Source organism: Dendrobates tinctorius, unplaced genomic scaffold (assembly GCF_039654945.1).
Source record: "Dendrobates tinctorius isolate UK_male_01 unplaced genomic scaffold, ASM3965494v1 ptg000060l, whole genome shotgun sequence".
Lineage (NCBI taxonomy): Eukaryota > Metazoa > Chordata > Amphibia > Anura > Dendrobatidae > Dendrobates > Dendrobates tinctorius.
This window is the reverse complement of record NW_027361728.1, coordinates 75,069,212-75,084,747: the sequence shown is the minus strand read 5'-3', so window position 1 is coordinate 75,084,747 and position 15,536 is coordinate 75,069,212. Positions and strand designations below refer to the sequence as shown.

Below are 15,536 nucleotides of genomic sequence, written 5' to 3'. Positions count from 1 at the left end.
ATTGTTGAAATGATCAAATATGAAAATCCAAATTATTATTAATAATACGTGCCAGATTGTGAAACAGCTGTATTACGCTGGTTTCACATTAGCATGTGGAGGCACAGCGGACACTCGCTGTCAAGCTCCGCCCCTGCTGCGCCTCCTTTGGTCAGCTCCGCCTATGGGCGCATGCCGCTGCATGTGGCCTGCGTGCCCTATCTTTAGCATTGTGCACGCAGGCCATGCGCAAGGTATGCTTTTGCCGCTGCATGCTTCGTTTTGATGGTGCGGTGACCTGCGCCAAACGTCCACTCCACTTTAGGAGTAATATATGCCACTTTAATGGCATAGCTTATGATGAATTTGATAGGTGGATGTGACCATGCCATGCCCCACACATGTCTCATTTCTGCCATATTTACCTTAATGAAGCGCCCCCATTATCTTCAGATGTAGAAGATGTAGCACAGTTACGAATCATCCAGGCATGCCTGCTAAAGTACTGCCAGGGCCCAAAGACAACTCATTCAAGAAGCGACTCATCTCAAAAGAATATGCAAAATAGCGCAGCATAGTTCATGAGCCCCGGCAAAGATAGGATTTATGGGCAACATGAACTTGACAGTCACCTTCCTATAGTAGTAAAATTAATGCTTGTCTTTAAAAAAAACCCACTTTTTTAGTAATGATATGGAAAGCGAAAATTAGGTTATAATTGTATGTATGAACTAGTGTCTATCGTCATCTTTTTCAGATTTAGTAAAAAACTGTCCCATTGTCTGAAGATGTCTTTGTCTCATTCCAGCACGTGATCATGAAAGATTATGGCTGCTTTGAGGATTCTTAGCTATGAACAAAGACCTCTGAAAAGTCCTCGGCTTGGACCCCCCCGATGTCTACCCGCAGGTCGCCAAGCAGAAAGAACGTGTTTCTCTACATTAATGAGATCCTGGAGTACAATGATGTTGGAAATTTATTCAAACTGTCTAAATAAAAAAGTGTCTGTTACCCATAGCAACCAATCACAGCACGGCTTTTATTTTCGTAGACCAGTTTAAGAAATAAATCTGCGCTCTGAATGGTTGCTATGGATTACTAGTTGAGTTTTAATTTTTGAAAGATGTCTTAAATGTCAATTTGCATCAGAAAGGCAACACGAGGGGATGTCTTAAAACTGGTGCACGTAAATAAAGTGGACTAGTTGTCTATGATGACCAATGAGGTTGTGGCTTCTATTTTCCAATGTGCCTCTGGGTCGCCCTCCCAGGGCTGTGGGGTACTCGGTACCAGGCCCGATGAGCTTCAATGGGAGATGTCACGGCAACTGGGACCCGGCCCGTGGCCCTGGGTTCCCATTGTAAAAGGGGGAATGTTCAGTGTGCTTATGATGATTAGAGTCTATGAATGAATGAGTCGTGATGCCACCTGTGGTGATTGGCAATGAATGATGTTAAGCCGACGCTGCAGACAGATCCTCTGGGACAGATGGTGTGGTGCAGCAATGATGTTATAGCCCTCCACAGGCAGGGCTGTAGTCCCAGGGCAGAGTAGGTGAAGTGACACTTAGATGGTGTAGTGTCATGCGCAGGGGATGTAGCAGTGCTGGGCAGGTGGACGCAGGAATAAATGGAGGACACCAGGGCATGTAGTTCCAAAGCTTTACTCACAGTCTGTTGTGGCACAAGAGCCCGCATCCGCGCCGTGTCCTCCGGGTCAAGAGCTCAGCCAACTTCCAGGCAAGATGAAGTACTCCTTTCCAACACTCCGCCAACTTATGTGCCTTTTCTGAATGTCTCCCTCTTAGCGCCTTTAGTGAAGTACTCACAGTACTGAGTTAAGCTGGAGTTCCTCCTGTCAGATGTTTCTATGAACTCTACTTGTACGGCAGACAGCTGTAGCCTGCTTCGGGGACTCCTTACTACCTAGTCCGGGCTCACTCATGATGCTGAGGTGCCCCCAAGTCTTGTGTGGGAATAAAGTGGTGACAACTTCTATTCCTCCGGTGTCTGCTGTAGGACCATTAGTATCCATACAACCTCGGGGACCGGACCCCGGCCTTGCGCTAAAAACTTGGGAAGGGTTCTCCTCTAACCCTAATCCTTAGTTCTCTTCTCCTCACGTTCCGTACTAATCCTTTCCTTCTTATGGAGAGTCAGGCTTTCTATGAATGTTCCTTTCCGGTGCCAGCGGACCCAGGTCACTGAGGTCGGCTGCAGCACTCCCTTCATCCATCCCACTCCGGGGATCTCCTTTCACAGACTGACCTCGTCAGACTCCTGTGACAAACTGACCAAATCCTACACTCTTCCCGCTCTTTTAGTGCAGACTAAACTCCACCCGCCTCCCAGCACGCTTCGCGTTCCAAGCAGGGAGCCACCAAAGGGTGCTTTGCTACACTACTATGTTGTGTGGGATGCAGGTGTTGGAGTGTGGTCAGGTGTCTCCACCTTACCTGGATTGGGGGGCACCACACCTCAGGAAGAGGTGCAGTACCTCTGTGGCGACTGAACCCTCAGGGGCGCCACACCTCTAAATCTGAACAACTAGGAGAGGAATCTGATTTTTTGTCATAGGCAGCAGGTCCAGTTTTGTTCTTCACCAGTTTTGATCTCCCTCAATATGCCTAAAAAGAAGTCGTGTTGTCACATTAGTCATAGGTAGTGTAATCATGGGAAACGTTGATATTATGCTCTGACCATCTGGATGAAATGTGCATTTCTTCAAATTACTACTCATAGTTATCATCAACATTCTTGCTGGTATATAAGGTGTGTACACCCCTGAGAACACCCTCAATCCAAATAAGACCACCCACTTTGGTCAGGATTTCATAAACGTCGCTGTTTTAAAGGTGTTGTCTGAACAAAGCTTTCAGTAGTGCACCGCTCCTCTATCTCCCGCTCTTCTGCTCCTTTGCTTGCCAGTGGGCAGGTGTTTGACAACTAGGCTTTTTATTCTTTCTGGACAGCTTCTAAAAAAATTACAGACAGACAATATTTTTTACGGACAAAAAACTATAATAAAGTATTATGAGTATAAATGATCCATGTCTACAGCCCATAATTCTGATATTAGACATCAGCTGCATTCACTGTAAAATGATGAAAATTACAGTCAAAATAATGTGTAGAAGTTTCTTCAGCTTCAAAAAAATCATGGATGCCTTAACCCCTTAACCCCCAGAGCTTTTTTCGGTTTTGCATTTTTGTTTTTCGCTTCCCTCCTTGCCAGAGCCATAACTTTTTTATTTTTCCGCAATATGGCCATGTGAGGGCTTTTTTTTGTGGGATGAGTTGTACTTTTGAATGACATAATTGGTTTTACCATGTTGTGTACTAAAAAACGTGAAAAAAATTCAAAGTGCTGTGAAATTGCAAAAAAGTGTAATCCCACATTTTGCTAAAACTGACCTGCCATTATGATTCTCCAGGTCATTGCAAGCTCACAGACACCACACATGTCTAGGTTCTTTTTTAGCTAAGTAGCGAAAAGAAATTCCAAACTTTGCTAAAAAAAAAAAAATTGCAACATTTTCCGATACCCGTAGCGTCTCCATTTTTCGTGATCTCAGGTTGGGTGAGGGCTTATATTTTGTGTGCTAAGCTGACTCTTTTAACAATACCATTTTGATGCATATAAGATCTTTTGATCGCCTATTATTGCATTTTAATGCAATGTCGCGGCAACAAAAAAAGTCTCTATGTAGTAGAATTGCTGACTTGCTATGAGCGCCAACCACTGGATGGTGCTCACAGCAATCCGGCACTGACAACCATATTGGTCTCCAGGAGACCTCCGGTTGTCAAACCGACACATCGGTGACCCGCGATCACGTGTTGCGGGTCACTGGTGGGCGTATTTCCGGCGCGATTGCCAGAAGCACTTGTTAAATGCTGCTGTCAGAGTTTGCGAGCACATGTCAGCTGTTCAAAACAGTTAACATGTCCTGGGAAAGATGTGGGCTCATCACTGGAGCACACATCAATGGGAGGGAGTCCATCATCGGCGTAAATATACGCCCGATGTCGGAAAGGGGTTAAAATTTTTTTTTTACTTCTTTGCCCTCTTTTTATAGACTATCCTGGAATTTCTGGACAGTTCGCAAACCTGTCAGAAAGCGGTATGCTTTGGTTTTATAGTTTGCTTGGACCAACTGAGGTGGCACACTGCTGGCCCAAACTCTGCATTCTCCAATTCTACAAGCAGAGGCAGCTTTGACTCTTCAGAATCAGAGTAGCAGCATAAGGGAGAAGGCTGTTCCATCAAGCTTCAGAGCAGCACTTGCAAGCTCTATTGCAAAGTGTAACATGGGACTGTCAGCAGTCGCCTATCAGAGGTCGCCTGGCATCGTTAAAATGGCTATCACAGACAGACATTTATTTTATTTTACTTATTTATATAGCACCATTAATTCCACAACGCTTTACAGACATTATTATCATTGCTGTCCCCAATGAGGCTCACAATCTAAATTCCCTATCAGGATGTCTTTGGGAGGAAGCCAGAGAACCCAGAGGAATCCCACACAAACACGGGGAGAACATACAAACTCCTTGTAGATGTTGTCCTTGAACCCAAGCGCTGCAAGGCAGCAGTGCTAACCACTGAGCCACCGTGCCATCCACAACATGCCACTCTATTCTCCAGATCCAAAGGGGTTGCTCTGCCCTTCACTTTTTAACAACTGTACAGGGAGGTGGACGTACAAAGGGACCTCAGAGTTAGGGCCACAGAGTCAGCTGCTGGTCGGTGATTCAAACTGGCACAAAAAATGGTTCGGTAGCCATATTATAACTAGGAGGTTGGCGCAGGGATAAAATCGTAAGGCAGTAGTTAAAAAAATGAGCTGAGGACAAAATCAGGACTGACAACTGGGAATACAAGCAAGAAACACAGAAGTTCACTGAAGCAAGTCAAGTTATAACTGGTATTGGAGAGCCAGATTTCAGGGGCTTTAATAGTATGTAGCCTCACTCAGGCCGCACAGCAAGGAGCAAATACAGACAGACATTAACTCAATTTCCTAGCCTAGACGGAACTACAAGTCCCAGAGGACACAGAACTAGCGCTGTTGCCTCACGTCACCAGCCGCCCGACAACAGAAACAGATACAGGAAGGGCAGGCACCAATAAGGATGTCACAGAATTAGCTTCTAAGTGTTTTGCTCCTTCCCTAGGAGCTAATAGACTGCAGAGGTAGCTGTAACCTAGGCTATTACCAATAGACAATAAAATTAAAAAACCTTTCAGTGTTGAGAAGGAGAAGGATTTTTGTTATCAAGTAAAGTGCACAGCTGTGTGTTTTAACAAGCAGTTTGCAATTTTATCCATTTATGAGAATGCCTATTTTTGTAATACTATGTCAGGACAGTGGGGAAAATGGTGTTGATATAATTTTTTTAATAATTGGTAGTGATGAGTGAATGTGCTCAGGTAAGGTGTTATCTGAGCATGCTCGTGTGCTAACAGAGTGACTTTGAATATGTCCGAGTCCCTGCACCTGAATGTCTCGCAGCTGTTTGACAGCCACAACACATGCAGGGATTGTGTAACAAACAGGAAATCCCTGCATGTGTTGCAGCTGTCGAACAACCACAAGACATGCAGCCGTGGGGACTCAAACATATTTTTTGAGCACGCAAAAGATACTCTATTACCACATGAGCATTCTCAGATAACACCTTATCCGAGCACGTTCGCTCATCACTAATCATTGGCAATACTTTTTATTGTTAGGAAAATAAAAAAGTCTCTACACTTCACAAACGGACATTGTCAATTGAAACAAAGCAATAAGCAAATAGGCAAATAAAAGAGACACCGTTTTATATCAGTGATACTGCAAGCTCACTCCCGTTTTGTTACACAACCATTACATTTTTAATACTTTTATACACTCACACTCACGCACACATTAGTAATATCAAAATTAATATGAAAAGTATTAACTAGTGTTGAGCGACTTTTGTTTTTTAGGGTCGAGTTTCGTTTCATGAAACCCGACTTTTCCAAAAGTCGGGTCGAGCAAAATCGGCCGACTATAGGGAAAAGTCGGGGTCGTCCCGAAACACGAAACCCAATGTAAGTCAATGGAGAATTAAAGTCGGCAGTGAGAGGAGGACAGGAAACACACCTACAGTGCCCATTTGAATGCCAAAAGCATAAATTCTTGTTACTGAAGCTTGTCAACCTTAATTAACTTCATAATACTAGTTACGCACTGAAAAATGGGGGTTATTTGGCTACAGTTGTGGGGGGGAGGGCTGGCTCCAGGTTTTCTTGGGCCCAGGGCCAAAGAGCGCCCCTTTAACACATACCACAACTCATGATGCTCCGATACGGCAGAGAAATAGCAGTATAGTACAATGAAAAATACTTCACTTCATACATCTCATGACTGATATCCATTTCAAATTCTCCAATACCTCCAAAAACGGACAGTATATAACTCCATACAGTATTATGGCCAGCGCTTAGTGCGCTATACAGAGTAATGAGGCCCATATATTTCTCCATACGGAATCATTATTCCCATAATGTTTCAAACCGTATATGATGATCTCCACATAATGCTACAGTATATGTTGGTCCCAATGGATGAAGCTCCACTGTCTTATGGGCCCAAATAATGCTCCATATATAATGGGCCCCATTTCTACTGCTCTAGTGTATAATGGGCCCTGTAAATGCTGCTCCAGTGTCTGATGTCCACCTTTGGAATGCTCCAGTGTATGGTGGGCCCCATATATCATTCACCAGAGTATAGTGCTCCCCAAAAATTGCTGTCCCAACATTGAAAACAATTACATAAGTCTCCTTGCTAGGGAATCCCTGCACTACTCTGAACTCCTTGTCGTCCCCATCTTCCATCTCACTGCACTTGGCTGTTTAGGCCCTCCCACCGGCAGAGACACTTTTGCGTACTATGCGGTGCCCTGTGCCAGTGCCATCGCCCATGAGTATGCCCCCCCACCTGCTCAAGGAACCTGCACTTTCATCTGCACCTTCCTCTTTGTCACCGTGTAAGGTGGTATAGTATGCGGGAAGGGGAACCTGAGTTTCCTCTGGGTCAGATTCTGGCTGTGTAGAGTGCGAGGGGAATGTAGTGGTCTGGGTCAATATACCAGCAGCATCATCAAGCAGTGGCTGGGCCTCAGTGCACTTGTGGCGTCCCCAAGAGTACGGTCGCCACTGTGGCATTGCCTTCCTCCTAGGGAGTGTGTTGTCAAGCTTGGGAGCAATGAAGGATCTCTCTAGCAGTGAAACCAACACACAACACATTTCCCACTCCAGGCCAGCAGGGAGACCTCTGAACATGACTGCTGAGGAGCTGCTCTCTGTGGTCGGGAGGAGGTAAGTTAGGGCACTCTGTGCAGGGAAGGGGAAGTGTGTGGACGTGAGAAGGGGAGCTGGAGGATGAGCAGAGTTAAGGCTCACTCCTAGCTGGAGCGCATGGTCCGGATTCCGGCCTCCGAGTTTGTAGGGACACTGACGTTCCTGCAGCAGAAACCGGGGGAAGTAGCAGCTATAAATGCTCTGTACCCAACTAAGGCTCGGAGGCCCCAGCATCGACATGTGCGAGGCAGAAGGAAAAGGCTACAGCTGTCTGCCATACAAGTAAAGTCTGAGGAACATCTGTTAGACAGGAGGCGTTTCAGTGAACCACGGTCCTGTGAGTGCTTCCCCCACAAGCGCCAGAAAGGAGACGTTCAGGAAGGTACATGTTGGCGAAGTGTTGGAAGGGAGCTTTCCATTCTGGTCCCGGAGGCTGGCAGAGGTCCTGACCCGGAGGACACAGCAAGGAGGCAGGCATCTGTGTAACCTGCAGACTGTGAGTATAGCTTTGGAACTGCACGCTCTGGTGTCCTACAGTTATTCCAGCACCGCTACATCTGGGTACCAGCACCTACACCGCCTGTGCCTTTCCCCCATCACTACATCTACACTTCCCTGGGACTCCAGCTCCACCTGTGGGGAGCTTCACCATCTTTGCTGCACAACACCATCAGTCCCAGAGGATCTGCATGCAGCGTCGGCCTAACATCTATGTTGCCGAACATCACAGGTGGCGTCAAACTATCTATGTAAACTCTTTACCATTATACCACGCCATTTACATGGGCGCCGAGGGCCACCGTCCAGGTCACCACTGCTGTGACACATCCAACTGACACCGACCCGGTACCGAGTACCCCACAGCCCTGGGAGGGCGACCCATATGCCGACTGCTGATCGGGCGGCGTTATTCCCACGAACCTCCAAACAGCGTCCCTGAAGGCAAAGTTTTTGGTTTCCGGGGGCAGTATGATTGCAAAGCTGAACCTTAAAGGAATGTCCAAAAGGGCACCACCAGGAGTGGAGCTTGTGGCTTAATTGGACTGCACCCGGGAAACCACTACCATACAAGCTACAGAAAAGATGGACAGATTGCCAGCTTTGTCGATTCTGTGTATGGTGTGGTATGTCCGTTTGTAGTTGTGCTAGCGATTTCTCAGCTTTATTCCGTTAACGACCGAGACTCCGGCATGGCCCCGTGGTACGCGTCAAGCTTACTAGAGGGATATGCGAGGCTGTGGCACGTGTAATCGAGCAATAACAGGTCTAGCATTCCAGTACATGTCCGGGGCTGCATGCACGCTACACTGAAAGGACCAGCTTTTGTCGCTTACAGGTGCAGATAACCTGCTGAACTCCGTTAGTGATGGGGATCTGGGATTCAGATTATTCTCCGCGAACGATGATTTCCCAGTAAGTTCAGGTCAACCGCAATTCCGGAGTTAGGCCTAACTGTCATTCCTGAAAAAATTACGTGTCCAAACCACAGGTGCTGTAGCTTGCTTAACAGCTCGGCAGCCGTTCTCAGGCCCAGTATGGATTCAACAACATTGTAGAAAGTTGATAAAGGGTACAGTTTCACCGGATAACACGTATATATGTAGCCTAGTTTACACATTAAAAATATATGTCTATAGATCAGGAGGCAGACTCAGATGTTCTCAGGCCCAGTATGGATTTGACCAGATTGTACAAAGTTGAGAAAGGGTACTTTATCACTGGATAGCAGGTATATATAGCATAGTTTAAACATGTAAAATCTCCGTGTTCTCAGTATGGATTACACAGCAATCTAAAAAGTGGAAAAAAGGAAATGCATTTGAGGCGTACACAACTATTTACTTTTGGTGTATTTTTAAATCTTCATATATATTTCTGTCTCAGTAATACAGTCCAGCCTCTCCGCAATAGGAAATGAGATGCATACAATTAGTGACATAAAGGCTATTGATTGCAGAAATCTAGGAATTATTTTTCACGGGAAAAACTTCCGTCACAATTCTCATAGGTGATGCTGACCCTCAATTAATTTGTGTGTTGAGACAGTGAAAACATTTTTTTGTGAATAAAGTCTTGCTGTATCGCACTTCCGTTGATTGCATCACTGTTACTCATCTCAATCCAATTTTTATCACAGGGAGCGATGTAAACATGGTGCTCACTGGCTATCATGATCTGTCACGTAACTTTGGAGTGAAAAAGACAGAAGCCACAGGCCATAGGCGATTCTATTTGATTGGCATGAGAGGGCACATTTTGAAATGTGCGCCGGAATGTCACACGTTTGTGAGTAGGAAAACTGTGAAAGCTGATGATAAACCACCACTGCATGTAATTGTGAGTCGACGTCCATAAGAAATGGAAGCCACTGATCATCTGGAGCTAGAGCCTGGCCAGCAGGACAGGGCATAGCTACATCTTAACCATCATCTTTCAGTTCAATCAATTTGTAGTGGCAGTCCCAGTGAAGGATTTGACAGCCCAGACTACACAGCGGAGGAGCAGGGAGAGGTAAACATTGCAAATGCTGGGGCCCTTCCCAAGCAAGGGGGGCACACTCATGGGCGTCGGTACTGGCACTGGGCCCCTCATAGTACGGCGGTGTGTCTGACGGCGGGTGTGCACCACCACTGTCAGAGACACTTGATTGCACTATGAGGGACCCTATGCCAGTGCCCGTGCCCAAGAGTCGGCCTACCCACCTGTCCAGGGCAACGGCACTCGCACGGTTTTGTGCGCTAGGTGTTGACCCCGGCCATGGGGGGGGCCGCCCACTTAGGGAGGTTTACAAAGTGGCATATGTAGATGTGGGTCATTCAGCTGCTGCAAAAGGCGAAATAGGTCAAGTTCGCGGAATAGGAGGAGGACCAAAGCAAGCCATTTTTCTGGCAACCTATGTGTCATCAAGGGAAGGTGGGACAAAATCCTTGGAAACCCATGCATGGTTCATTTTAATGAAGGTTAGATCATCCACATTTTGGGTTGACAGACGCGTCCTTTTTTCTGTCAGGATTGATCCAGCTGCACTGAAGATTCTTTCCGATAGCACACTTGCAGCTGGGCAAGCGAGCTCCTGTAAGGCATATTGTGTCAATTCAGGCCAGGTGTCCAGTTTAGCGGCCCAATAGTCAAAGGGGAATGACCTGTGCAGGAGAACATCGATATGGGAGGAAAAGTAGTTGTTAACCATAGTTGACAACTGCTGTCTCCTGTCACTTTCCATCGATGCAGTATTACCAGTTGTGTGAGCGGTCCGTGAAAAATCAGTCCACAACATTGTCATGAAACCCCTGTCTCCAACGCCGCTTCTGCTGTGTGCACCACGAACACCTCTGCCAAGCTGCCCCCGGCCCGTACGGCTCGTGTGAGAACCATCACGGCTGCTGTGTGCTGGGAATGCCTCAACCAACCGGTTAACCAGAGTTGCTTGTTTAGTAGCCAATATTAGGTCAAGGTTCTCCTGTGGCATGATGTTTTGTAATTTGCCTTTATAGCGTGGATCCAGGATGCTGGCCAACCAGTAGTCGTCATCGTTCATCATTTTGGCAATGCGTGGGTCCTTTTTTAGGATCTGCAAGGCATAATCTGACATGTGGGCCAATGTTCCCGGTGTCAATGATGCACTGCGAGTGCTGGGTGGAGGAGCACTTTCTGGCAAATCCACATCCCTCCAGTCACGCACAAACCCTGTACCAGACCTTGCCACGCCAACATTTTCACTTGCCCCACGAGATGTATCCTCCTCCCCTAAGTAATCATCCCCATCATCATCCTCCTCCTCCTCTTCTTCCTCCACCTCGTCCAGGAGAGGTCCCTGAGCAGACAATGGCTGAATGTCATCAAGGATTCCCTCCACCTCTTCCTCCTCGTCAACATTGGCTGCAGACGCCTGCTCCTTAAGGTGCGTCAAAGTTTGCATGAGCAGACGCATAAGTGGGATGCTCATGCTTAGGATGGCGTCGTCTGCGCTTACCAGCCGTGAGCATTCCTCAAAACACTGAAGGACTTTACAGAGGTCTTTCAGCTTCGACCACTGCACACCTGTCAACTCCATGTCTGCTCTCAAAGTGCCTGGCCGTGTATCCCCCCACAAATGCATTATGGCCTGCATCTGCTCGCACAGCCGCTCAACCATGTGTAGGGTGGAGTTCCACCTTGTTGCAATGTCGATAATGAGGCGGTGGTTGGGAAGGTGGAGCAATCGCTGCAGCTTCTGCATACGAATGGAGTGTACAGGCGACCGGCGGATGTGCGCGCACAGTCTTCGCACCTTCTGGAGCAGGGCTGTTAACTCCGGATAATTATTGAGGAAGCACTGCACCACCAGGTTCAAGGTGTGAGTCAAGCAAGGTATGTGGCTGAGTTTTGAAAGGGCTATGGCTGCCACAAAATTACGGCCGTTATCACTAACTACCTTGCCTGCCTCAAGATGTACACTGCCCAGCCATGACTCAGTTTGTCGCTGAAAGTACTCGGCCAGCACTTCGGCGGTGTGTCTGTCGCCCAAACACATCATCTGCAACACAGCCTGCTGACGCTTTCCACTAGCTGCTCGATAGGGGGACACCTCGTGTGCAACAGTGGCAGCTGCAGATGGAGTGCTCGTACGACTGCGCTCTGTGGACGAGCTTTCGCTTTTGGAGGAGGAGGAGGAGGAGGAGGGTCGAACGCCTACAGCCAACTGTTTCCTATACCGTGGGCTAGGCAGCACTGTCCCACCACCACTGTCCCCTGTGGACCCTGCATCCACCACATTAACCCAGTGCGCAGTGATGGACACGTAACGGCCCTGGCCATGCCGACTGGACCATGCATCAGTTGTGAGGTGCACCTTTCCACTCACTGACTGCTTGAGTGCATGGACAATGCGGTCTTTCACATGATGGTGGAGGGCTGGGATGGCTTTGCGAGGGAAGAAGTGGCGACTGGGTAGGTCATAGCGTGGTACTGCATAGGCCATGAGTTCGCGGAAAGCTGCGCTTTCCACCAACCGATAGGGCATCATCTCAAACGAGATTAGTTTGGCAATGTGGGTGTTCAAACCCAGTGTACGCGGATGAGAGACTGAGTACTTTCTTGACCTACTCATAGTGTCTGGGAGGGTGAGCTGGACTTGAGAGCTGCATATGGTGGAAGTAGCAGTGGACAGGGCGGACTGAGGGAGGGTTGATGATGGTGATGGAGTTGGTGTTCTTTCTGATGGCCTCGATTCAGTCTTTCGTTGATATAACAGTGGGATTCCCTGACTGCTGTGGCCTTGCAACGACACCTCAACATTTGCTGCTGTGCTAACCGGTGGGCTTACAGTGGGGGAAACAATGTAGCGTTGCTGACTACCTTCTTTGTGATCAGTTGCACATGTGGTACTTGAGGTTTGGTGTTGTGTCCACGCTTGCAAGTGCATGCTGGTTAAATGTCTAAGCATGCAACTGGTATTCAAATTTTTCAGATTTTTCCCTCGTCTAAAGGTCTTTGAGCACTTCTTACAGATAACCTTGGCCTGATCATGAGGATTTTGTTCAAAAAAGTGCCACACTGCACTCTTCCTACTTTGGCAGACATTTTGCGGCCTAGCACGCTGTGATATTTTGACACTCTGGACAAGCTGTCCAGCAACTCTTTTGATTTTTGGAATCTGTCTTTGGAGTGCTCCGGGCCTGCCAGATAACAGCTGTTGCGATGTCGATGTCTGCTGTGGATGCTCCTCCTCCTCATCTGAGCTATTGGAAGCAGCACCCTCTTCCCCCAATGGATGCCAATCTGGGTCAACAATTGGGTCATCCATCACCTCCTCTTCAATGTCATGTGCACCTTCCTCTGTGTCACCGTGTATGGTGGTATAGTGTGCGGGAAGGGGCACCTGAGTCTCATCAGGGTCAGAATCTGGCTTTGTACACTGCGAGGACAATGTAGTGCTCTGAGTGAATGTACCAGCAGAATCATCTATCAGTGGCTGTGCATCAGTGCACTCCATGTCAGATTCATCTTGGCCTGGGTAATTCACCATTTCACTTGATAATCCAGGCATGGTATGTGAAAACAGCTCCATGGAGTAATCAGTAGTATGGCCTGCATCATCCTTCAATCTTGGTTGGGGTGAAAGACACAAGGAAAGGTGTGGTTCATGAACATGAGCCTCCAATGATGACTCAGTGCTTTTATTTTTTACAACTTCAGAAGAGGAGGCGATAGAGCTGGAGGCTGAGTCAGCAATGTAAGACAAAACTTTTTCCTGAAGCTCTGGCTTTAAAAGCGGTTTGCCAACTCCTAGAAAACTAAGCCTTCGAGGCCTTGTGGAGCCAGATGATGACGCAGGCTCAATACCTCCTGCATTCGGTCCTATTTTGCTTTTGCCACTACCATCAGATCCACCACCAACACCATCAATACCAGCTGCCAACCCCCGCCCAATTCCACGGCCTCTTCCACCAGCCTTCCTCATTTTTGGTAGAAATGTAGACAAAATCCAACAAACTATATAGTAATGTAAAACAAGGTACAAGGTGTCTATAGGACAGGGGAGATTTTGAATTTCTGCACACATTTGTGGACACTGGACACTTTTGGATTGTGTGAGGCCCACTGAATATCACAGCGCTATGTCACAGGCTCGATGTCGCAGGTGTGAAAAATGTCACTAGAGGATAACGGAGATTTTGAATTTCTGCACACACTTGTGGACACTGGACACTTTTGGATTGTGTGAGGCCCACTGAATATCACAGCGCTATGTCACAGGCTCGATGTCGCAGGTGTGAAAAATGTCACTAGAGGATAACTGAGATTTTGAATTTCTGCACACACTTGTGGACTCTGGACACTTTTGGATTGTGTGAGGCCCACTGAATATCACAGCGCTATGTCACAGGCTTGATGTCGCAGGTGTGAAAGATGTCACTAGAGGATAACGGAGATTTTGAATTTCTGCACACACTTGTGGACACTGGACACTTTTGGATTGTGTGAGGCCCACTGAATATCACAGCGCTATGTCACAGGCTCGATGTCGCAGGTGTGAAAAATGTCACTAGAGGATAACAGAGATTTTGAATTTCTGCACACACTTGTGGACACTGGACACTTTTGGATTGTGTGAGGCCCACTGAATATCACAGCGCTATGTCACAGGCTTAATGTCACAGGTGTGAAAAATGTGACTAGAGGATAACGGGGATTTTGAATTTCAGCACACACTTGTGGACACTGGACACTTTTGGATTGTGTGAGGCCCAGTGAATATCACAGCGCTATGTCACAGGCAGAAATTGGCTAGTGTATGACAAACTACAAGGTGTATAAAGAATTGGGCAGAATAGGAATCTCCCTAGAGTGTAGGTCTGTAAGAACGGAACAAGTCCTCGACTTATCCTTACAGAGCGACACACAGATAGCTTCACTGTGGCCGTGATAACAGCCGTTACATGGCACTGAGAGAGGAGCGTGCACGTACACGGCTGTCCGGTGTACGTAAAATTGTCAAGCTCCGTGTTTTTTAAGTATACGGACTGACACACGCTGTCTCTCTATAGTTTTGAATGTGATCAAACAGCAAATATATTTAACTGTTTGAAAGCTAGACAAAACTAGAAGGTGCAGGTCTGTAAGAACAGAACATGTCCTCGACTTATCCTTACAGAGTGACACACAGATAGCTTCACTGTGGCTGTGATAACAGCCATTACACGGTACTGTTTGAGGAGTGTGCACCGCTGTATGGTGTGAAAAAATGCACGCTCAGTACCTCACCAGGACAAAAAAAAAATTGGGATTGCTTTTAAAAAAGCAGTTTGCAGAGTAGTGGGTAAACAGCAATGCAGCCGTCAGGAAGCCTTAGAAGGCAGCCTAACAACCAACACCGCTGATCCAGCAAAATATAGCCTCCACTTGCACTGCACACACAGTGACTGGTGTGTTGTACAGGCAAAATCGCTAGCAGCAGAAGCAGTTTTTGGTGTCTTCTTCGCTGCCTAACGCTCTCCCTACAAAATCAGCAGCAGCAGCTCTCCCTATTCTGAGATCAGCATGAGTAACATGGCGGTCGGCGTGCACGCCCTTTTATACCCCCTGTGACGCCCACCAAAGCAAGCCAATCACTTTCATGCCCTTCTGAAAGATGGTGGTGACCCCTGCCTATGTCATCACGTTGCCCACAGTGTCCGTGGATCCTGATTGGCTGAACAAGAGCGCAAAACAAACTTTTGAAACGCGACTTTGGCGCT

At 47.2% G+C, this 15,536-nt stretch overlaps 1 protein-coding gene across 1 annotated transcript in view; it reads left to right on the top strand.

The window, feature by feature from the left end:
- The first annotated feature begins 791 nt into the window (after nucleotides 1–791).
- Nucleotides 792–15,536, top strand: part of MED12L (mediator complex subunit 12L) — a 1,194,146-nt gene continuing 1,179,401 nt past the window's right edge. The window contains 2 exon segments of the mRNA XM_073579151.1: nucleotides 792–866; nucleotides 868–909. Coding sequence (XP_073435252.1) covers nucleotides 807–866; nucleotides 868–909 — 102 coding nt within the window. The 5' untranslated portion in view covers nucleotides 792–806.